The following is a 24,301-nucleotide window of genomic DNA, read 5'->3' as shown; positions in this document are numbered from 1 at the left end:
CCCTGTTTCCTATCAGAAGTCAGCTCTTCCCCTCAGCTCTGGATCCCCTCTTCCCTGGTTTTCTCAAGTATTCTACTTCAAATGTATCTCCGCTTCTTCTGAATCATCAGTTCTCTCTCTGTAGTGGATCATTTCCAGCTGCAGAAGTCTCTAATATCTCCCATCTTAAAAAAAAATTAATAGAAAGGTAAAAGCATCCATTGACCCAATTTCCCTATAGCTACTTTCTCATTTTTCTGCTTGTATTTTCAGCAAACGCTTTGGAAGAGAAAGTAGCTCTAAAGTGTTGCCTCCATTCTACCTCCTATTCTTCCCACTCTCATGAGGCATCCCTGTCCAGCCCTGCCTGGAGAGTGTCTCCACAATGCTATTAACACCTCTAGATGGCAGCCCAGGGATCACCACCTCATCTCATCTTCCTTATTTTCTGGGCCAACACACCTAAGTATCCCCTCTTCCTTGAAATACTTTGCTCACCTGGATTCTCCTCTAAACCTTAGAATGTCCCCAGGGGTCTGTGCTGAGCCCTCTCCTCTCCTCTCCCCATGGTGCCCTCTTCCAGCCCACAGCTTTAAATGCCATTTCCATGGGTGTGGCTGGTACACTTGCATTTCTCCAGGCTTCCTACTTGATGACATGTCCTCATGGACACATAATAAGCATCTCAAACTCTTCATCCCCCCCCCACCCTCCCATTCCAGTAAACAGCAGGCAGTTAATTTTCCCAGAGCACCGGGAGAAACAGGACATCCTTCCTCAAGGAGCATCACATCCTGGAGCTCTGGGGCTCGCCCTCCACAGCACCCCTTCCAACTCTCCAATTCCCTACAAGGCAGGTAGTCCAAGCCCTCTGCATCTCCTGAACCTGCAAGAGACTCTGACCCTGTGCCCCGGTTGCCACTGCAAACTGTCCTTGGGCAGCAGCCTGAGGATCCTGTGACTCCTCTGCCTGCCAGCCTCCACTGGTTTCTTCTCCCTTAAACTAGGCCTCTGACAGCAATGGCAAGAAATAGAATTTAAGGCATTTTACAACCCTTTATTAGTTTCTCAAACCAGGAGAGAAAAACCGAAAACCTGAATTGAATTGAAAAATGGAATAAAAAAATGTTAATAGTCTTATTGTTAAGAATCTCTGATAACCTGAATCCACACAGTGCCTGAGATAATACCATTTTTCTTTTTGCCACAAGGAATGAGACCCAAAAATCATTATGACAGGCCCTCTGACCTAGATAATGCTGATACCAGCTCACTAAACCAGAAAGAGCAGAAAGCGAGGATTATGCTTACAGCTGACAAAGCAACAGTAGGAAATTGATGAGCAGTTCTGCTTTCTAAAATATATCCACACAGGCCAAAAGAAGGCATAATGGGCAATAATTCAGTTCACATGTAATAGGGTTCACAAAAAAAAATCTCATAGTTTGCAAAACTGACATATTTTTAGCATGGGACGTTATGATTCACCTCTTTTGTACTGTAATGGCTTTATAATATGTATTTGTATATTTCTTTCTTTTTTTTTTTTTTTTTTTTGAGATGGAGTTTCACTCTTGTTACCCAGGCTGGAGTGCAATGGTGTGATCTTAGCTCCCCGCAACCTCTGCCTCCTGGGTTCAGGCAATTCTCCTGCCTCAGCCTCCTGAGTAGCTGGAATTACAGGCACACGCCACCATACCCAGCTAATTTTTAGTAGAGACAGGGTTTCACCATGTTGACCAGGATGGTCTCGATCTCTTGACCTCGTGATCCACCTGCCCTGGCCTCCCAAAGTGCTGGGATTACAGGTGTGAGCCACCGCGCCCAGCCCTTTGTGTATTTCTTTAATTAAAAATAATACCAGCAAGATAGGTAGAAATATATGAGTATGGTCAGGCATGGTTGGTCATACCTGTAATCCCAGCACTTTGGGAGGCCAAGGCAGGCATATCACGAGGTTAGGAATTCAAGATCAGTCTTGCTAACATGGGGAAACCCCATCTCTACTAAAAATTCAAAAATCAGTCAGGCATGGTGGTGCATACCTGTAGTCCCAGCTACTCAGGAAGCTGAGGCAGGAGAATCACTTGAACCCAGGAGATCGACGTTTCAGTGAGCCAAGATCGCACCACTGCACTCCAGCCTGGGCAACAAAGCAAGACCCCATCTCAAATATATATACATATTTTAATTTTATAACTTCCAGTAGTAATCATATATATTTGATATATATATATATAATATTTAATTTTATAACTTCCAGTAGTAAGTAACTACCGGAAGTTACAAAATTAAAAAATAAAGTTAGCCCAAAGTTAACAGTTTCTTGTGGGTATCCCTTGAGAAACGCTGTATCCTCTTATCTGCATATATATATATATATATATATAATATATATATATACACACCTCCTTTCCACATCTATAACAAGCATCCTTCTATATAGGATGTTCTGCAACCTGCTTTTGTGCTTAATGACACACTTCAGAGATGCCTCCTCGGCAGCACATACGACATTCTTACTAACAACTACGCAGTATTCTACAACATGGACATTACCTACAGCACTGACCTAGTCCCACTGATAAACATCTAACAGGTTCCCAGGTTTTGATCCCTAAAAACAATGATGCATATAGCCGTGTGTGTGTGTGTGTGTGTGTGTGTGTGTGTGTGTTCGTCCTGCATTGCTTTTGTGAGTCTCTTTATTATACAAATTCCCAGGAGCAGTACTGTTAAGACAAAGGTATATATGTTTTGAACTTAGGTGAATACCACTAAACTGCCCTCCAAAGAGGGCACACCAATAGATTCTACTTCAAATTTTCAAAATCCTGACTCCACAGCATCTTTTCTTCACACTTTGATTATATAGGACTGTAGGTTTTCATCTCTAACAGAGAGATTGAAGTTCTTCTCAGATAGGTAGGTAGACAGACAGACAGACAGAGAGATGATTGATTGATAGAGAGAGAGAGAGAGAGAGAGAGTGTGTGTGTGTGTGTGTGTGTGTGTGTGTATACCCATATGGCTGTTGAGAAGTCCTTATCTGGCTTCACGGAGAGTTCAGCTGAGGCAGATGAAGGAACTTCAAAAGCTAGTATAACACCATCTGCTGGCTTTTTTTTATGGTACTCTGATAGGTGGGTTTTTTTAAACATATTTTTATTATGTATAGAAAAATGAAAGAGCATGTGCAAGCTATGTTTTTCAGCTAAGTGCAAAATTATTATTAAAAAATAACCTATTAGCAACAAATAAAGTTCACAGATCCCAAATTTCTTGCTTATAGAGTAATTTCCCAATTCTAGAACCTGTGGCTACATCCAAACCACAAGATGATTGCTTATGCAGATTCCTGGGGCCTATTTCCAAATATTGTAATCCAGCCTCTCTATTAAGGCCCCAGACATCAGCATTTTCAAAGTTCCACAGCTGATCCAGGTTTGGGAACCACTGCTTTCTGGAAAATGTAAGCCAGTCTCTTGTAGGTGGGCTCCCATCTTTTCATAGTGCCTCTTATACTGGCTTTCACATCTTTCCATTCATTGAGCTGGGAATGTGAGGATCATTATCTCAGGAACACAAATTCCATTCTCCCTGATGACAAGTCATGCAAAGTTTCTTTTGGGATGCTGAAAAACTTCATCCTGTCTAACACCTAGCCTTCTTTCAAGGAGTGACTTAGATTGCGGAAATTTTGTTCATGAATCCACAGCAATAAAAAATGAAACTCTTTCTTTGACTTAGAGAAGGCTTCGATTAAAAAACTGTCTTTTAGAATCTAAAATGAAATAAAAGGCAAGGTATACTTTTTCTGCCCAGCAAGTAGATGATGACTTTTAGCAGGATAAATAGAAACTACAAAAAACAGAAGAAAACAATGGTCTAAAGGTCAAATTAACATTCATTCATGCTGATTTGAGTAAGAAGACCAATGCAAAGTCAGACAAAAATGCCTCAGCTTATCATGCAGCCACTGAAAAATGAGTAAAGATTATAATTTCCATTAAGTAGCAAAGCAGGCATCAAAGACAGTTCAGCAAACTGTAGCAACTCACTCCATTGAGCTCATCACTGGTTTTGGTTCAAGATGTTATTGGGCAAAATGTTTAGGAGTTTCTAAGCCGCTCTAATGTAATTTTCAACAATAAGAATTTATGGTAGTTACAGTACCCACAGCTTAATTTTAGCCAGATGCTTTTCCCAATTTTTAAATTTATTTTTAGCCTACCACATGGCTTCAGTGGAAACTGAAAATGATACTTAGACACAGTTTTCATCATATATGCAGAGTGAAAATAGTAACACTTGGTATATTTTAGGTGGATTATCTTTTAGGAAAGCAATGAAATGCACTGTGAAATAATATCATTAAATATGCTAATGTTGCTACCTAAAGTATCTACAAGCAAGTAGGAAAGATCAAGAAAAGAGACATCATCAGCTACAATAGTCTAAATATACTGTAACATCTTGTTCAGTGGTTTTAATTCAGAAGACTCTAAAGTTCTCTATGTAGAATCAGCTGTTAGTGGAACAGTGAAGTGTTCAATATTTGTAAATTAGTTTTATGAATTGTCATAATAACAGACTAAGCTACAAAATACTTAAACTCTCTCTCTCTTTCACACACATATACACACCCCGACTTTAAAGGGAAGTAACAGACTTTGGTTTTGATTGCTTTGTTGTCTGAATTTGCTCAGATGGCATTAGGTGGGTGTGTGAGCAGATGGGTAAAACCAACTAGTACAGGTGAGTGATCCCATCTGTAACACAGAATTTGTTAAGATGACTTCCAAACTCAAACCTTAAAGCAGAGGTGTCCAGTGTTTTGGTTTCCCTAGGCCACAGGAAGAAGAAGAATGTCTTGGGCCACACATAAAATACACTAACACTAAAGATAGCTGATGAACTAAATAAAATAACAAAAATACTCACTATGTTTTAGGAAAGTTTACAGATTTGTGAATTCAAAGCTATCCTGGGCTACAGGTTAGACAAGTTTGCCTGAAAGGTTTCATGATCAACTTACTAGCTCTTCTCTTGAAATAAGGTCTTCCTCCTCTGCAGTGGGAAATCTATAAAGGGGCATTCCTGCTAATCCAGAATCTGCATGTGAGGACATTCTGGAAGCCTTTGGTTTTGCACTAAAGTCATCCTCAAAAATTAATATCCCATAATCACATATAGCAGAAATGCAGAGCAAAGAGTTTACTGGGAAGTTCGAAGCTGAGATAGACTTACCGGAGACGTGGTTAATCGAAGGATAGTGCCATTTTTTATCTCATTGCGGTTCTGGAAAAGAAATAAAATGTCTTTGTAAATCTTCAAGTAGAAGCTTGTTAAGGAAGAGAACAAAGGCAAATATAATCTAACAGATATAACAAGCATTCAGTTTATTCTCACTTGAATAATTTTTAATTATTTCTACACAGGCTGTTAAGTTTCTATCAAGTCACTGACAATATTCAGCATAAAGGAAGTGAATATAAACCCAAAGTAAAGGAATATGGGTCCCAAGTATAGCAAACAAAAAAAGGAATTTTAAAAGTTTATTAAGAGCATATGACCTGACAATTCCGCTCCTACATGTTTACTCAATAGAACTGAAAATATATGTCAATACAAACATTCATGCAATAATGTTCACATAAACATTATCTATTATAGCCAAAAAGAAGAAACAACACACATGGGTGAATAAAAGGTCTTGGTGGGTGCCGCCATTTCTTCCATCCTTGGTCTCTGTGCCTTTCTCAGAGATTCCAGCAGCGCTATATTGGGCCAGAGCATCCAGAGGTTCACAACCTCTGCAGTCCTCGGTGCACTATGAGGAGGGCCCTGGGAAGAATTTGCCATTTTCAGTGGAAAACAAGTGTCAGTTACTAGCCATGATGTGTTTGTACTTTGGATCTGGATTTGATGAGCCCATCTTTACAGTAAGACACCAACTGCTTAAAAAATAAGGATGTTTCAGTTCATCCATTTAACAGATATGAAAAGCATTCTAAGAGGTGCAGTCTCTGGAAAATGGATCAAACTTGAACTCATATGACATATTAGATATGTGTGTAAATAAACTTAAGACATGAAAAAAAGAAACAACACATGTTCGTTACTTGATAAATGGATAAGCAAAATGTGGTCTATCCACAGAAAATTAGCAATTCATAAAGAGAAATGAAGGGCTGGGTGCGGTGGCTTATACCTATAATTCCATCACTTTGGGATGCTGAGGCAGGTGGATCACCTGAGGTCAGGAGTTGGAGACCAGCCTGGCCAACATGACAAAACCCCGTCTCTACTAACGTACAAAAAAAAAAAAAATTAGCCAAGCATGGTGGCAGGCGCCTGTAGTCCCACCTACTCAGGTGACTGAGGCAGGAGAATCACTTGAACCCAGGAGTCAGAGGTTACAGTGAACTGAGATCACACCACTGTACTCTAGCCTGGGCAACAAGAGTGAAATTCCATCTTAAAAGGAATGAAGTACCAATACATGCCAAAACATATATGAACCTTGAAAACATTACACTAAGTGAAAGATGCCACACACAAAGGCTACATGTTACATAATTTCATTTGTATGAAATGTCCAGGATAGGCAAATCAATAGAATCAGGCATTAGGATAAATGGTTGCCTAAGGCTGGGTGAGGGAGGGAATGAGAATGACTCCATGGGTCCAGTGTTTTCTTTTGGGGTGATGCAAATGTTTTGGAACTAGATAGGTAATGGCTGTACAACATTGTGAATGCACGAAATACTCCCAAATTGGACACCTTTAAAAGGTGAATCATTGTGACATATGTCTCAATAAAGCTGTTTTTTTTAAAGGGTTATTAAGGAGTTTGGCTTCTTAACATTTGCTGGTTCCTTTTGTATGTTGCCTTGAAGTTAAGAACAAATAGCATCAATAAGCAGCTCTCCAATCAGTCTGCCTCTGTTTGGCAAGTATATTTGAGGTGAGTGTTATGAAGCTGTCACTTAGCATCTGATGTGGGTTGGGTTTGTGTCCCCACCAAAATCTCATCTTCACTTGTAATCCCCAGGTGTTGAGGGAGGGGCCTGGGGGAAGCCAATTGGATCTTAAGGGCAGTTTCCCCCATGCTGTTCTCATGTGACTGAGTGAGTTCTCAGGAGACGTGATGTTTTTATAAGCGGCTATTTCCCCTTTGCTTCTGTCATATGCTCTCTCGCCTGCTGCTATGTAAGACATGCCTGCTTACCTGTCTACCATGATCATAAGTTTCCTGAGGCCTTCCTAGCCATGTGGAACTGTGAGTCAATTAAACCTCTTTTCTTTATAAGTTACCCAGTCTTGGGTAGTTCTTTATAGTAGTGTGAGAACAGACTAATACAGCATCTTTGGCATTGAAGATAGAATTTCATTGGTGGTTTTATTTTCTTCCACCAGTGTATGCACCATACCCAATTTCCAGGAGGAAACCTTCCAGGATTCACCGTGGTTGCATGCCCTACCTTGTATGCTGAGGTCAGGGGTTAATAAATGTGCCTTCAGGATCACTACCCTGCATAGTTTACAACAAGCCATAAGCTGGAGTTTGCTCAGGACTCAGCAGACACACTGAGGAGGTTGGAAATTTCTTGATGAGATGCCAAAGACACATAAGATTGACTGCTTCCTCAGCCAATTCTGATGACTTTTTGGACAATTAATTTTCTAAAAGAACCACCCAAAAAGGGGAAGCCTTCAGGCCGGTACTCCCTCCCAAAGAAAACCAGATCTGAACATTTCACACCAAGTACAAGCAAGCCTGAAAACCCAACAGCACCAGATCCAAGCCCTATGTGTGCAATTCAGCCCAGTGTAGAGCATCCCCTGATGCACTAAGGCCATCTCTGGAGAGAGCCAGTTCCTCATTACCGGAAGCATGCAAGCATGGTCCTGAATGCCTCTTGGCAGGCAGGCTGAGATAAAAGATGGGGAAATGAATTCAAGCTGTTTTTAAAATCTCTTTTCAACTCTAAAATTCTATAACTCTGTGAGAAATGAAAAGGAAGATGGCAAACACTAACAGTAGAGTTCTAAGGAAGCCAAATACATAACATACCCCTTTGCTCAAGTTCTAAACAACTTGAGAAAATAAGATGGAGAACTAAAAATCCTTTATATTAGTGATTATGGAGAACAAGGCTCAGAGTGAGTCATCAGATGCACTTACTGAACCCTTGGGTCAGGCATACCTGTTCATGTAAGACTTAAGGGAGGTCCCTTCCCAAGAGGAAAGAGGTCTAGTTTATTCTTCCCAAATTTTCTAAGTAGGAAGGGAAGAAGGCCCTAAGTGTATAAAGGGACCAGGAGGGTTTAGAAATAATCTTTCTAATAATCATGGAGATTTGGAGTTGTGATGAGGCATTCTAACAAAAACAATAAACTAACATTTATTGAAAGAAACTGGGCTGGGAGTTTTTGTTTCTCATGCTTATGTAACCAACATCATAACTCTATGCCCATGTTAAAGGTGAGAAAGCAAAGCTGCTGAGAGGATAAGTTATTTGCCCAACATTATGGAGGAGGATGAGAGGATTCACACCCAGGTAATCTGACAACAAAGACTGTGCTCTGTCTGCCTGACAAAGGTAAGACCCAGACCTTGCATTTACCTTTAGAGGGGAGAGTTCATCAGTCACTCAACATACATGAGAGCAAAGAACCAAGACAGGTGCTAAGGAATGCTCCCCACAGTCCCAGGGCTTCCTCGCCACACCCAAGATGACATACTGGGTGCTGAGTGGGAGGAGGGCTGGGGGAAATTCCACAGTTGGCCTCTAGGCTCCCTCAGGCACTCCTTCAAGGTTCACTTATTCCTTTTTGGAACTCAAGCAAGATTGCTTTCAAGAAAGGGTCTTGAGGATTGTTTGTTTGAAAGCAAAGCATTATTAAATCCTCTGATAAGGCTGGGCTCAATTCCTCCTCTGCTTCCCACCAGCTGAGTGGTCTCAGTACAAACTACTTAACTCCTCTGACCTAAGTTCTGTTCCCCAAAGTGGGAAGAACAGTGCACAGTTAGAGGTGAATGAGAACAAGAGGAAACAGACACCAGCGCTGCAACTAGACTCGAACTGGCTCAAGAATGGGAGCGATTCCTGATGTCTCAGAGACAGCAGCACCTTCTGCCTGTGACTTCTCAGTCAACAGTTTTGTTTATCTTCTCTGCCTTCCTTCCCCCATGTTTTTAAATCAGTGTCTTGTACGTTAGAAGAAAAGGAGATATGTAGAAGAACTACTAAAATATGCATTAAACATTTTAAGGTCCTGACAGAAAGGTAGATCAAACTCAGAAACAAAGGCAACAGTAGACCACTGTTTCTGAGACTGTATTCTATCCAGAAAGTCAAGTGGATTACAGCTTTTTCACCATGTGCTGATGACAACTTTGGCTCTGTAAGAAAGGCCTAACTTAGGATGTAAACTTTGTTAACAAAGAAAGAGGCTTGTCGTTGTTCTGATTTCATAAATCCCATGCAAGAGGCATAGTGCATAGTTTAGAAGTGACAGGACCACCCAGATGGGACACACATTTCACTTTCGAGCTGGAAAACCTGGTGCAAGTGGCATAGTTGTCCTCATGTCCCCAGCTTTCTCATGTCCCTGGCTTCGTCCCATGGAAAATGAGGGTATTCCCTATTTTCTAAGGTTGTTCTGAGGACTAAGTGACATAATACGTTTAAAGTGCTTAGAACGGTGCCTGGTACATTGCAAATGCTAAAGAAATGGTGAGGGGGAGGTAGAGAGAGAGAGATCACTGTTTATTATTAAGCACAAAAATAACATCCAAAAAGCACATTGCCATACCCTTATTTGTTTTTAGCTATACCCTATATGTAAACAATAAATAAAACTAATAGCACAATCTATGCTACCCCAAGGACAGAAACATCTACCTAGCAGGGTAACAAACACTAGTAAATTCATACCTCTTCTGTAAGTCGACCAGCATGGCTAAGGAGGAATTCTGTCTCACAAGCATGCTTTGTATTAGAGGCTGGGAATATCTCATTTGATTTTCTTATCCTGTTCAGTCCTCAGTTGGTTTCAGAGGGAGCAGCTCTCTGAGCATCAATAAGTGCTGTGTATATGCTTTTACTTATTCATCTTTTTTGTTCATTGGCTGTCTCCTTGCCCCCCAGGATGTCACCTCCACAACAGCAGATAGTTTATTACGTCTATATCACTCCCATCCAGAACAGTGGACACCTATGGCCTGGCACATGCTGGAACTCAAAAACTATCTGTTGAATAAATGGTTGAACTACTGTATGCCAGCTACAGATGAGGCACCAAGGCAGATACAAAGTTAAATAGGACTAATTCCTGTCTGCTGGGAATTGGTCAAAGTGAGAGAAACTGGCATGTAATAACTGTATCTGTACCATGGCACAGTCCTAGGGGTGACCAGCCCCACATCAACACACAGGTGTGATGTGGGGAGAGGGGAAGAAGAACAGGGTGTGCAGCAAAAGCTTTTAGAGGAGGTGACATTCAAGAGGGCCCTCTGGGCATAGGCAGTATTTCCCAGGAGAGAGGAGGAAACATCACATCTCAAAGCTCTGAGGCATGAAAGGACAAGACATCCTCATGGAATAGAGAAAAGTCCTGTGTGGTCGCTTAGAGCCGGAGATGCACAAAGAATAGGAAAATGGGACACTTGAAAGGTAAACTGATCTTCCACCATTTAAGAAGCAGGAGGAGCAGGAGTAAGGGGTGGCACTGCGGCTCTGATTTGCTGCTAGTGTATGTGTCATCCCTCTCTTGAGGAGGCAGCTGGGCAATATGGCAGGCATGTCTGTGCACAGTAAGAAGGGGAATTTCAAGGCTCAGACTTTGGGAATAAGAGTCGTGTGTCCTGCTTCCTGAGAAAGGAATCCAGAGCCTCTGGGCTGAGAACAGAAACCATCCACCTCACACCCACACTCAGCTGGTCACTGAGAATGCAAACCTGCCAGTGTCAGCAATAACAGCACTTTGTACGCTTCCTCTGTCTTCATTGGCATAACTTTATTCTTCCAGAAGTCTCCTTGCCTAGGCAGATGGTATGACTGCTCATTACAAGAATTTTCTGAAATACCCAGAAACTCAAATGAAATACATCAACCGTTTGTACCCTAAGATTCTTTGAATCCCCTTCCTCGAAACCTGTAGTTTCCATCAATCCAAACTGTTGTATCATAACCCATAAATTCTTTGAAAGACCCACCTAAACCAAACTGCCAATGCTCAATAAATTCTGACTTTACTTTCTTTGACAGTCTTTCTTCTTTCTCCGTTTTTTTGTTTTTGTTTTTTTGAGGGGGTGGGATGGGGGAAGTGCCGGATGGCCTTTTTTTGATGTGTCAACTTGACTAGACTACAGTTCCCAGTTATCCGAACACTAATTCAGATGTTGCTGTAAGGTATTTTGTAGATATGATGAAAGTCTATAATCACTTGGCTCTAAGTAAGAGAGATTATCCTAGATAATCTCAGTGGGCCTGCTTCAATAAACTGAAAGGCCTTAAAAACAGCATTGTTTAGCAGGGCATAGTGGCTTATGCCTGTGGTCCCAGCTACTTGGAAGGCTGAGGTGGGATGATTGCTTGAGCCCAGAACGTCAAGGCTGTAGTGAGCTATGATCCCAATACCGCACCCCAGCCTAGGCAACAGAGTAAGACCCTGTCTCTTTAAACCAAAACAAAAAACTAACAATAAAACAGAGTTGAGGGTTCCTTGAAGGAACAAATTCTACCCATTGACAGCAGACAGCAGATTCAGCCTGTATCTCAGAGTTCCAGGCTGCCCTGTGGATTTCGGGTTTTCCTAACCAGCCCCCATAATCACGAGGCAATTTCTTGCACAGTTCCTATACATCTCCTATTGGTGCTGCATCTGTAGTGGAGCCCTGACAAATTCATCTCTGCCTGAGACACTGACAAAGTGTTGCATGCTGATGTTCTCCCTCAACACGGTGAGCACAAGGTCATCTCTGTCATATCAGGAAGTGGTATGGGTGACACTTGGGAGCCACCTTTTGACAGGGTCAATCAAGCAGCATTCAACTGAGAGAGGGTCACTTTTCTCAGGCTAGAGAAGGAACTACATCAAATGACATATAAAAGTGTGTGAGGGCTACTACCTCACTGAGACACTGCAACTGAATGGGGAGACTTGGCTCTAAGGCGTGAAAGTGGCAAATGGGAAGGGGATCATCATGGCGGAGAGGAGGCAGGACTAATTGCAACTCCAGACAGAGCAGCTTGCGAAGCTCACATTGTGAATTTTAGCTCCAGATCGACTGCAAGAACAAACCAGTAATCCCAAGAGGACCCACAGACCCTCTGAAGGAAGCAGACTGCTCCTGCAGGACCTGGGAGACACCCCAAATACTGTGAGTGCCCCACTGTGGAAGTAGGAAAGGGAGACCCTCCTCCCAAAAACACACCCCCACTGGAGAAGCCAAAGGTTTGTTTGCAGGAGAAGTTTCCAACCTTACTGGAGCCGAGCCAATTTAGAGAGGTGAGAGAAATACAGGGTAGAGGAAGCAACAGAAAGGCCCTGGGAGCTTGCTGCATCCCCTAGCAGGCCATTACCACCTGGTACCACAGGGATCCAATGGGAAGGTGGCCAGAGGAGCAGGAGGTATAACTCCACAGGGAGAAGGAAATCACTAGCCAAACTGTATGGTGGGAGTGAGATTGGCCCTTCAGTTTGTGTGGGAGCTGGGTGAAGCCTGTGACTACTGGCTTTCCCCCACTTTCCTGACAACCTGCATGACTCAGCAGAGGCAGACATAATCCTGGAGGCATCATACTACCTGATTTCAAACTATACTATAACACCATAGTCACCAAAAAAGCACGGCAGTGGTTTAAAAACAGGCACATAGACCAATGGAACAGAACAGAGAACACAGAAATAAACCCACATACTTAACAGCCAACTGATCTTCAACAAAGCAAACAGAAACATAAAGTGAGGAAAGGACACCCTTTTCAACAAACGGTGCTGGGATAATTGGCTAGCCACATGTAGGAGAATTAAATTGGATCCTCATCTCTCACCTTATACAAAAATCAACTCAAGATGTATTAAGGACTTAAACCTAAGTCCTGAAATTATAAAAATTCTTGAAGATAACATTGGAAAAACCCTTCTAGACATTGGCCTAGGCAAGGATTTCATGACCAAGAACCCAAAAGCAAATGCAATAAAAGCAAAGATAAATAGCTGAGACCTAATTAAAGAGCTTTTGCACGGCAAAAGGAACAGTCAGCAGAGTAAACAGACAACCCACAATGTAGGGGAGTATCTTCACAATCTATATATCTGACAAAGAACTGATATCCAGAATCTACAACAAACTCAAATCAGTAAGAAAAAAACAATCATCAGAAAGTGGGCTAAGGACATGAATAGACAATTCTCAAAAGAAGATATACAAATGGCCAACAAACATGAAAAAATGCTCAACATCACTAATGATCAGGGAAGTGCAAATTAAAACCACAATGCAATACCACCTTACTCCTGCAAGAATGGCCATAATCAAAAAATCACGTTGGCATGGATGCCATGAACAGGGAACACTTCTACACTGCTGGTGGGAATGTAAACTGGTACAGCCACTATAGAAAACAATGTGGAGATTGCTTAAAGAACTAAAGTAGAACTGCCATGTGATCCACCAATCCCACTACTGGGTATCTACCCAGAGGAAAAAAGAAGTCATTATTCAAAAAAGACACTTGTACATGCACGTTTATAGAGGCACAATTCACAATGGCAAAATTGTGGAACCAATCCAAATTCCTATCAATCAACAAGTGGGTAAAGAAACTGTGGTGTATATATATACGATGGAATACTAAACAGGCATAAAAAAATGAATTAACAGCATTTTCAGTGACCTAGATGAGACTGTAGACTATTATTCTCGGTGAAGTAACTTAAGAATGGAAAGCTAAACATCACATGTTCTCACTGATTTGTGGGAGCTAAGCTATGAGGATGCAAAGGCATAAGAATGGTACAACGAACTTTGGGGACTTCGGGGGAAGAGCCGGAGGAGGGTGAGGGATAAAAGACTACAAATATGGTGCAATGTATACTACTCGGGTGATGGGTGCACCAAAATCTCACAAATTACCACTAAAGAACTTACTCATGTAACAAAATACCACCTGTACCCCAATAATTTATGGGAAATAAAGTATGTGAGGAAGAAAGAAACAATACCCCCCAACAAATAGAGAAAGGTATTCCATGAAAGCAAAGAACGTATCCATCAACTCACAGTGCCAAGAAATGGCCACATGCCCTCTCTGGGAAATGAGTCTTTAATCTTCCATTTCTCCTATGATCTTCAGACCATCTGCTTTAGAATCACCATGGGTGAGTATCAGAATGCAGATTTCTGGGGATACCCCTCCGCCCATGAATCTGGGTCCTGGTTTGCTGCATTTTTACTATAAACCCAAGTAATTCTGATGCAAAACGAAGTTCAGAATCATCATAGTCTAAACTTTTGTAAGACTACACATCACATGTAAAATAAATATTCTGAATTTCAAGGTAATAAATAAAGTTTGAAGCAAACAAAACTCATGCCAGATTCCCAAAAAATGATGAGAAAAGCAGCAGAAAGAACATTTCTGCAGGGAAATGTCCTGACTGCACACGATGTACGAGGAGAATGACAAGTGGCCAAGTGAAAGCCAGCCAAAGCCCTGCTGTCATATTTACTCATACCCAGCAGTTGCAGACTGTACTAGCCCCTGCCATTCACAGGCATCTCGATAGGATGCCTCTGTGTTTCTTTACAGAACTAGCTCATTGACTCAGCCTCTGTGTGGATTGGGTAATAAGACGGCACAGAAAAATGTCATTGTTTTCATGTTTCCCTCTGAAATCTGTTTTTCTCAGTATGCCAACTTTCTACTTAGTCAGATAAATTAAGAATTATGCCTGCTCAAAAATTCCAATTCTATTCTCCTTCCTGTTTTTTAGCAAGGACAATAAGAGGTCCAAAGGAAGGAAGGCTCCCTATCCTGTGTGTTCAGGCCCCATGGAGAGCAGGCAGCTCCAGCATCTTCCCTGGCTCTGTCTCTCCTCACTCCCTCTCCAACCTTGTCTGTGTCTGTCTCTCTCCCCAGATGTGAGGCGGTCTTTCCTCAGGATATGCTACTATAAAATAATGCTGTTCTTCAGGACCATTTCTTAATCATCACAAAGACTGTTTTTGCATGCAAGCCTGATCGTTTTTGTCCACTGTGTGTCCATTTTTTTGATGTTCACATCTTCAGGCTAATGAAACAACTGAGGGCAATATATGATATGCTGGTTGCTAAGCTACCGAGCAATGTCTTCAGACAGGACTATAGATCTGACCGTTAAGGAGGCATGTTAGAAATACCCTAAAATAAAATCCAGATACCACCCAAAAAAACAGAGGAAAAAAGCCAAAGAGGTGGAGACGAGGAAGAAGGACAAGGAAGAAAAGGTAGTCAGCGACTATAAACGCCCATTTACTGATGCTCTGGCCTTCCAGGGGCTTCTCACCGTCAGAAACAGCATCCCCGCCACCCTATTAGAGTGGTGGCACTTCGTTCCCACCCATTAATTTGAAGAATTTGTGGTCTGACTTCTTTTCTACTCTTTTTTCATGCTCCTAAGTGAGGCTTCCATTCTCAGTTGTTGTCTTTTTCTCGAATCATTTCACTTTCCACAGACCCAGATATCCTGTACCCAATTCCCAAAGCCAAAAAAAGAAAGAACAAGACAAATATTAAGAGATACCTATTAACTACCTATTTGTGGTCTGTAAACACAGAACACGGAGGTGAAGGGCCTGTTCTGCAATAAATGGTTTGCGCTCTCTGTATCTGCAGTAAGATCTGGGTCAGAAGGAGCAGACAGAGGCGGGTAGACAGCTCCCAGGAGCCCAGAGAATCTGCCAGGACATGGTAAGCCTGAGGGAAAGGACAGAAGGAGACTGCCTGTCCCCTTCAGTGTTTTAATCAAGGACTTGTGGGAGATAGAGAGAAAGAATAACATGCTTTTCTGGAGACAACAAACTTGCCTTAAAGGAACATGCACTACCAGATGTCCACAATTGCTACAAAAAAAGCAGCCCACTGTTCAAAGACAGGAAGTTGCTTGCTTCCTTAGCCAATTTAACGTGGTAGGAGCCCGCACATACATACCTATTTTTGCATGGTGTCCAGGCTGAGGACCAAAAGCTCAGGGTAGAGCCCAGTTCATGTCCACATCTCCAGTACTGTAGGATAAGAATTACTGACTCTAATCTGTTAAACAGTAATGGAATGTAATGATGTAGATGTGACTCTTGGACTAGGCCTTGCAGCTAGGTGTAGGCAGTCCCCTTGAGCACAGCAGCTGAGGGGGACTATCTTGGCATTTCAGACAGTGGGGCAGCCCCAGCAAGGGCATAGTGTGAGCACTAGGGTAGTGGATACGTATTAATAAAACCTCTCGGGGGGCAGGCGCTGTGCTGAGAGGACAATGAGGAGTTAGGGTGATAAAGCAACAGTGCTCTGGTATCTGGGAGAAGCAGAGGTCTGGAAGGAAGGAAGCCATGGTTGGGCCTGGCCAACTCACTTCCCACGTGACCTTGGGCAGGTCAATTTGCTTCAGTCCCTCATCAACAGAATGGAGGCCGGAGGCCCAGGGCCACAGGTCAGTTCTCTCCTCTTCTCTTTCATCAGCACTGCCATAAGCAAAGACGAAACATTTAAAGCTTCTGAGTAAGATTACTGATAGGATGAAGAGGAGGTTTTAGGGACATGAATTTGTTGAAGCAGTGAAGGAGATGGGAGGGGAATGTGTTCAGGAGACTGAGCAAGGTAAGGGAGGACTTTAGCAAAGCACTGCTGCATCCCACCACGGCAGAGCTTGGCCCTCATTACATCAGACTGCAGGCTCCAAGCCTGGCACGGCTGGCTCTGAGCATCTCCCAGCCTCAGAGTTAACAACCCAGCAGACAAAGCCACGATTAGAAAGGTTAAGGAGTAATAAGTTCTATAACAAGGCTATATGCCTTTGCTCCCATACACAGCATATAGGATATAGGAGAGTCAATAGGAAGGATGATTTTGTAACATAAGACTAAGGCCTTTAAAATGTTCAAATTCGATGAATTTATCCTACAAATGCATCAGAGATGCAGACAACATTTTATGAAAGATGTTTACTGCAACACTGTTTACAGAAGAAAAAAAGCTAAAAGCAAACCCAAATATTCCAGTTATTCCTTTATTGTCTCTCAACTCAAATCCATTCTTGGCCCTGGTTTCTGACAGGTTACCAGCTGCAGCAATGTAATGCTTCACCAATAGAGGGCACTGGAGTGATTCCGCCTGGGGAAAGGACGTTCCCTTTGGGATCCACCATTACAATTCCATGGGGAAGGCCTCAGGCCTCCTGCACCTGGGCTCTGCTCTCCCTACTAGGGACTGCTTCAAAGCAGCTCTGCCTACTCAAGCCTCCAGCAACAGAGACACATCTATAGTGCTGCACAGCCAGCTGCCCAGATGCTTTCCTCTGACAAGTTTCTGCACCACCCATGGGTGGTAATGTCCCAGTGGTGCCCATGTCCTCTTTGAAGAACACTGGGGGACGAGCAGTGCCTGCTCTTGGTCTTTAGCTCCTCAATTGCCCACTCTTCCTCAAACTGGAGGCCATAGATTCTTTTCTGCAACTGCTTCTTCTGGACCCATAAGAGTTTTCTTTTACTCACAATTAACCAGCTTCTATTAGTTGTCAATTATTTACATTGGAATAGACCCTGCTTAAATAACAGTATGGTTTCTGTATCCTGATTAGATGCTGGCTGATATATAAAGTCTTGCAAATGTCCCCTAACACAAAGGAAAATTTAAGTACATTATGGTAAAGCAGGCCAATGACACACCATGTAGCCATCAAAGTGCTGCTATGCAATAAGGTTCAGTAATATGGGACCCAGGGACACTGTATTGTGAAGTGACAAAAGCAGGATGCAAAATAGCATTGGATTATAAGTCCAAACATATAGAATGTAATGTGTGTTCAAGCGCTGAGAAAGTACTGGTGACCAGTCGGATAATCTCACGTACATTGCCATCACTTGCAACATGGAAAAGAAGGGAAAAAAAAAACAGGGAAAATGCTTAATGTTGTGGGTATTTGCCCAGCCCAGTCAGTGAGGAGTGCCTGTGTTTCCAAGGCAGAAGCAGTCTCCCTGGTTTTGGACAGAAATGACCTGTACAAGTTGAGTGAGCTATATTGAACAGCCTCATTTTTTCCATCCACTTGAGATAAGAGAACTGATTTCCAGCCCCTTCCACTGCGAGCAGTTTTAACTTACCCCTCAATCAAATGACATGTGCAAATATTTAAACCTAGGTTGTAATGAACAAGTTAGAGCCTGTGGTCTCAGAAAGTCACAAAGTCCTATAGAGACAAGAACTGCACTTATAAGAACAAAACTTGTGCTGGAAAAAAAATTAAATTAAAGGGCCATTCCAGTGGCATGAGTACTACAGCTGGGAAAATAGTGACTCCATGGCCTGTTCTAGGCAAAACAATGCAAACAGTGCTCTGTGGAGAGAGGATGAGATATAAACCTTTACGGCTCACAGCCAAGGCACAAGGTGGCTGGAAACACCAGAGACAGAGGAGTGGCCAAGCTTGAGGCAGCAGGGTGTCACGTGTCATCCTGAATATAACCTGCTGTGGCATGAGCCACCCAGACACTAGTGTCAGATGGGCCTGACTTCACCAGTAATAGCTCCACCAGTAACAGCTTTGTCACCTGGGCATTTGGCACAGCCCCTGACACACAGTAGGTGCTCAGTGAATACAGGGTAAATGAGTAATGAGAAAGACGTCTTGGGGCCTCCCTTTCTGCAGTGGCACGTGAAGACAGTTAGACCCACACCACACAGTGTTACTATGGGAATTACATTGGACAGTGCTAATAACCTTCTGCTTGGCAGGACATGGTGGCTCATGCCTGTATCCCAGCATTTTGTGAGGCCAAGGCACTTGAAGTTGAGAGTTTGAGACCAGCCTGGTCAACATGGTGAAACCCTGTCTCTACTAAAAATACAAAAATTAGCTGGGCATGGTGGTGCACACCTGTAATCCAAGCTACTCAGGAGGCTGAGGCAGCGAGGCAGAGGTTGAACCCAGGAGGCAGAGGTTGCAGTGAGCCGAGATTGCCATTGCACTCCAGCCTGGGCAACAGAATGAGAGTCTGTCTCAAAAGAAAACAAGAAGCCTCTGCTTGGCTCACTCAGCAAATGTGTAGGACCCAATATATTATTCATGAAAAGGAGGCAGCTTCAGTACCAGACTCCAAAAGAAATGGAAAATCTGCCAAAGAAGGAGGGAGAGAATCTCAGGCAGAGGAAATAAATACAACCCCACCCATTTGAATCTCCAGCCTAAGATAATGAAATACAGGGATTCTTTTACTTTCTGTTTTTTTTCCTAGTCATGAATGTCTTGGAGAAGTCTGGTGAAGCCTATGGATCTTCTTTTCAGAATAATGTTTTTAAATGCATAACATAAAATAAATAAGCTTGCAAAGAAACCAGTTATTCAAATATTTTTAAAACTGTATCATATTAATATATAGGCTACTTTATCAATGCAGGTGTCAGCAACCATTTTCCAGCCAGACAGTAGGCATTTTAAGCATTGCAGGCTAGAATATCTCTGTTGCAACTTCGATATGTAAATAAATAGGTATGGCTGTGTTCCAATAAGTTTTATGTACAAAAACAGGTGGTAGCTTGGACGTGGTCCACAGGCTACAGTTGCTAACACCTGTATTAAAGCATAAAATAACAAGATCTATTGTAAGGTCTAATAACTACCATAATTTCTAATTAGGCATAAAATCATAAATGATATTTTGAGATAACTGTGATAACAGTAATAAATGGGCATATCTTTAATTTCTATTGGTAATAAAGGCACAGATACTGCTTATCCTATCATGGCTTATTGCTGACATTTGTGATTCAAGCAATGAAAAGTTTACATTTTTAAATGATTATAACTTTCCTCCTACACAAGTTCATGAACCCCAAGCTAAAATAGTAGCTTTTCATTGTACTTAGAAGGAGATTCGAATTCCCACTATAGTTTAGAAGACACTGTGATGCAGCCCTCACCAACATCTACAATTTATCTGGTGCCTCCTCTCACTCGCAACTCACTATCCTGTTCCCTTTTGTTCTCTAACACACGAAGTTCTTTCATGCTTCAGGACTTAAGGAGCCGCTGCTCCTTTTCCCACAATGCTAGGGTCTGGCTCCCTGTTATCCTCCAGTCTTGGCTCAAATGTCACCTCTTTTGTTTGTTTGTTTGTTGGTTGGTTTTCTGAGACAGAGTCTCGCTCTGTCACCCAGGCTGGAATGCAGTGGCGTGATCTCAGCTTGCTGCAACCTCCGTCTTCCAGGTTCAAGCAATTCTCCTGCCTTGGCCTCCTGAGTAGCTGGGATTATAGGCATGCACCACCACACCAGACTAATTTTTGTATTTTTAGTAGAGACAGGGTTTAACCATGTTGGCCCATGTTGGCCAGGCTGGTCTCAAACTCCTAGAGACCTCAGGTGATCTGCCAGCCTTGGCCTCCCAAAGTGTGTCACCTCTTTTTTTAAACAGAGTTTCACTCTTGTTGCCCAGGCTGGAGTGCAATGGTGCAATCTTGGCTCACTGCAACCTTCGCCTCCCGGGTTCAAGCGATTCTCATGCCTCAGCCTCCCCAGTAGCTGGGATTACAGGCATGTGCCACCACGCCCGGCTAATTTTTGTATTATTAGTAGAGGCGGGGTTTCTCCTTGTTGATCAGGCTGGTCTCGAACTCCCAACCTCAGGTGATCTGCCTGCCTTGGACTCCCAAAGTGCTGGGATTACAGGCATGAGCCACTGTGCCTGGCCAAGTGTCACCTCTTTAAAGAAACCTTCCCTGATGCCAGCCTTAAAGCAATCTTGGCCAAGGCCTAAAGATGGACAACCAGGGCCTTGCAGACAGAGCAGATTGGCTCAAGCTGGCACAACCACAATGTGAAGATGGAGAACTCAGACATTAATCTTGGTTAGCATAAGTCTTGGTAGCAGAATGACTGCCTTAGTGTATAAGTTTGTTTCTTGAGACTCATATGGTTGAAGGATGAAGGGCCTCAAGCCCTCAATTCTGGAAACCATATCCACCCACCTGTAGTCTTGTTTTTGAAATCTGATTGTTTATAAACTTGAACCTGGCAAGTCATATTTCTGGGTCATTTTTGAACCCTTATTCTATGGCCAAGCTAGCAGACTAGACCAAAGCAGCAACCCACCAAACTCTGTCCCCATGTCTTTTTGGGGGGCTCTCCTACTCCATTTTCCTCATAGCACTTACCTCAATCTAAAATTTATCACCTCGTTTGATTTCTAAACTTTTCCTGTCAGTTTCTACACCCAAAAGAATAAATGCCCAAGAAGAATGGGCATCTCCATGTTTTGTTCATTACCAGTGCCTAGAATGGTGGCTGGTATATCAAATGTGTTCAATAAATGCTTTTCAAATCAATGGAATGAATATTATAATCATCACAGTCTGGAACAATAGTGAAAATACCTATAAACTAAAGCTCACTGGTAATAATCCCTTCTCTCCTCTCACGAGGCAAATATATTTCAAACCATATTTCCTTTCCTTCCCTATTCTACATCCTTCAGTCAACCAGTGGATATTTATTTCATACCTACTATGAGCACACTTATTATTAAGCATTTTTTATAAGAGAGAATTGAAATATATTTGCTTAGGTTCCACTACCAATCCACGCAGCTGCAACATGTCCCACCCAGAAATGAACCATCTGCCATCAGCTGTTCCCTGAAGCCACAGCACCAGCCAGCCTCAACACTGAAGCAAAGTTACAAACAGCCCCAGGCATCTATAACTACTGTGCTTTGAGGCTCAAAAAGCTGTCCAGAACCATTCCCAGAAATGCACCTGCTCCAGCCCTAAGAGGAAGGGCCTACCGTGAGAGGACGTCAGAAAGAAACCTTAGACAAATGATATCAGGACTGAGAGCTGGAAGCAAACAAGGCAGCAGCACACACCAGAGAAAGAATGGGCTTGCACTTGCGTCGCATTCGAGGCTTTTTCCCTCTATCTTCTCTCTTTTCACTTTTTTTTTTTTTTTTTTTTTTTTTTTTGGCCAGGAGTGAAATTATAATCTGAAGCTTTTCTGGAGGAGGTAGTAGGGATACTAGATATCAAAGGAGAAGTTAAACAGTTCAAAGATTAAAAGCATTAAAAAACTTATCTTCATCTTAGCTTACCGAATTAACTTTTCTCCTTTGGCCCTGGACCACCCACACCACACTCTAGGCCTTGCCTCCAGAGCTGTTCATCTTTGGAAGGGACTAATATGACACAGGCCTAAGCATAAGTAAGACAGTGAGCAATTAGAAAAGCTACACTAATTCAATTAGGATGGGTGTTTTCCTGAAGAGCTGATCCCAAGGTAATGACCAGAAAAAGCATTTATTTTAGAGACTTACTATCTGCTATGAATGTGGCTATCCAGATGAATTAAATAACTGGTATCAAAAGATGTATACTAGGTGAATTAAATGCCTTTTTCACATACTGGCTCTGTAATGAGATTTTGGTTTTTTATTATTAAAAAAGTCCTGCTAAACAAGATGACATACATCAGAGAAACATTAGCTGATTTAAAAGGAAAAGCTCTTAGCAAAAGGCAAAGATTTAGATAAAACTAAGTTCAAATCCAGGCTGTACACTAGTCATATACAATCATATTCAAATTATATAATCTCTGATACTTAATTTTGTTAATGTTTAAAGATGATAAATATATCTCAGTGTATTTGCAAAAATTAATTAAGCTCAACAGAATTTCCTACATACAGAAACCACTCAATAAGAGGTACATAAATAGCTATAAACAATGAAAGTCTTAAGACCAGGTACAATTTCTGATGGATATAAAATTCTGAGGTACCTAGGCATGTATCTTACTAAATATACATATAAAAACTTTAAGGGGAAAAATAGTTAAGTTCTGTTGAAAATGTTAAAGAATATTCTAAAAGATAGAAAGACATTGTTTTCATAGATGGGATAGTCAATATCTTTAACAAAGCAAATCCCCCCAAAATTAGTCCAGAAATTAATTTTAATCAAAATTCTAATGGGATTTGACAAGCACATGCTAAAATTCATATGGAGGAGTAAATGGCAGAAGAAGGGTGATTTTGATGATGATGATGATGATAATGATGGAGAAGAGGAGGAAGAAGAAAAGAAGAAGATGATGATGAAGCTGAAGAAGAGAGAGAAAGAAAAAGGCACAGGGATTCATTCTACTAGAAATCTAGTGTTGTTATTCAGTTGGAAGCAATCAAAGCCGTATGGTAATGGAACAAAATAGAGAGAGCCACACAGACCCCTATATTCACAAAACCTTGACATGTGACAGAAGTGACAGTGCAAATCATGGCAATGGGAGATAGGTAATGAATAAGGCAATAAACAGTGCTAAGACAACTGGCTGTCTCCATGAAAAGACAAAATTAATCTCCATCTAATACTCCCCTACACATAACTTTCAAAATAGATTGATGACCTATATGAAAATCAAAACTTTCTAACTTTTGAAAGAAAACACAAGAGAATCTCTTTAAAATATATGGATAGAGAAAGTGCTTTTTAAAAAAAATGCAAAAAGCCCAGGTAACAAAGGAAAAAAAGGACAAATCTGATTGATTAAAATGGTTTTATAAGCCTCTGTTTGACAGAAGACACAACAGAAAAGTTAAAACGGCTATGAACTTGGTGGAAATTTAGAAAAAAGAATTTGTTACCACATTGTATACACAACTCCTATAAATTTATGACAATAAAATACTCCAACCCCACTATTGGACAAAGAATGCATAGCCAGTTTATAGCAGGGGAAAACTGACCAGATAATAAACACAGAAAAATATGCTCAGCCTCAGCAGTTGGAGAAATGCACATTAAAGACACATAGGCCAGGCATGGTGGCTCACGCCCGTAATCCCAACACTTTGGGAGGCCAAGGTAGGCAGATTAACTGAGGTCAGGAGTTTGAGACCAGCCTGGCCAACATGGTGAAACCCCAATTCTACTAAAAATACAAACATTAGCAGGCATTGTGGTGTGTGCCTGTAGTCCCAGCTACTCAGGAGGCTGAGGCAGAAGAATCACTTGAACCAGGAAGTGGGAGGTTGCAGTGAGCCAAGATTGCACCACTGCACTCCAGCC

General features: G+C 41.9%; 1 protein-coding gene and 1 pseudogene across 4 annotated transcripts in view; one reads left to right on the top strand and one right to left on the bottom strand.

The window, feature by feature from the left end:
* The window catches only part of ELMO1 (engulfment and cell motility 1), a 571,068-nt gene that overhangs the window by 389,274 nt on the left and 157,493 nt on the right, over window positions 1-24,301 (bottom strand). For all 4 annotated transcript variants that reach the window (XM_021669358.2, XM_021669357.2, XM_064380449.1 and 1 more), the window contains exon 5: window positions 5,230-5,280. In XM_021669358.2, the coding sequence (XP_021525033.1) occupies window positions 5,230-5,280 (51 nt within the window). The remainder of the gene's footprint in view (window positions 1-5,229; window positions 5,281-24,301) is intronic.
* LOC110567968 (cytochrome c oxidase subunit 7C, mitochondrial-like) lies at window positions 5,495-5,951 on the top strand (annotated as a pseudogene).

The sequence above is a fragment of the Aotus nancymaae genome, unplaced genomic scaffold (genome assembly GCF_030222135.1).
Source record: "Aotus nancymaae isolate 86718 unplaced genomic scaffold, 86718_ANA_hifiasm-v0.15.2.pri h1tg000025l, whole genome shotgun sequence".
In the NCBI taxonomy this organism is placed as follows: domain Eukaryota; kingdom Metazoa; phylum Chordata; class Mammalia; order Primates; family Aotidae; genus Aotus; species Aotus nancymaae.
The sequence above is the reverse complement of the archived record's forward strand: the minus strand, read 5'-3'. Positions and strand labels throughout refer to the sequence as shown.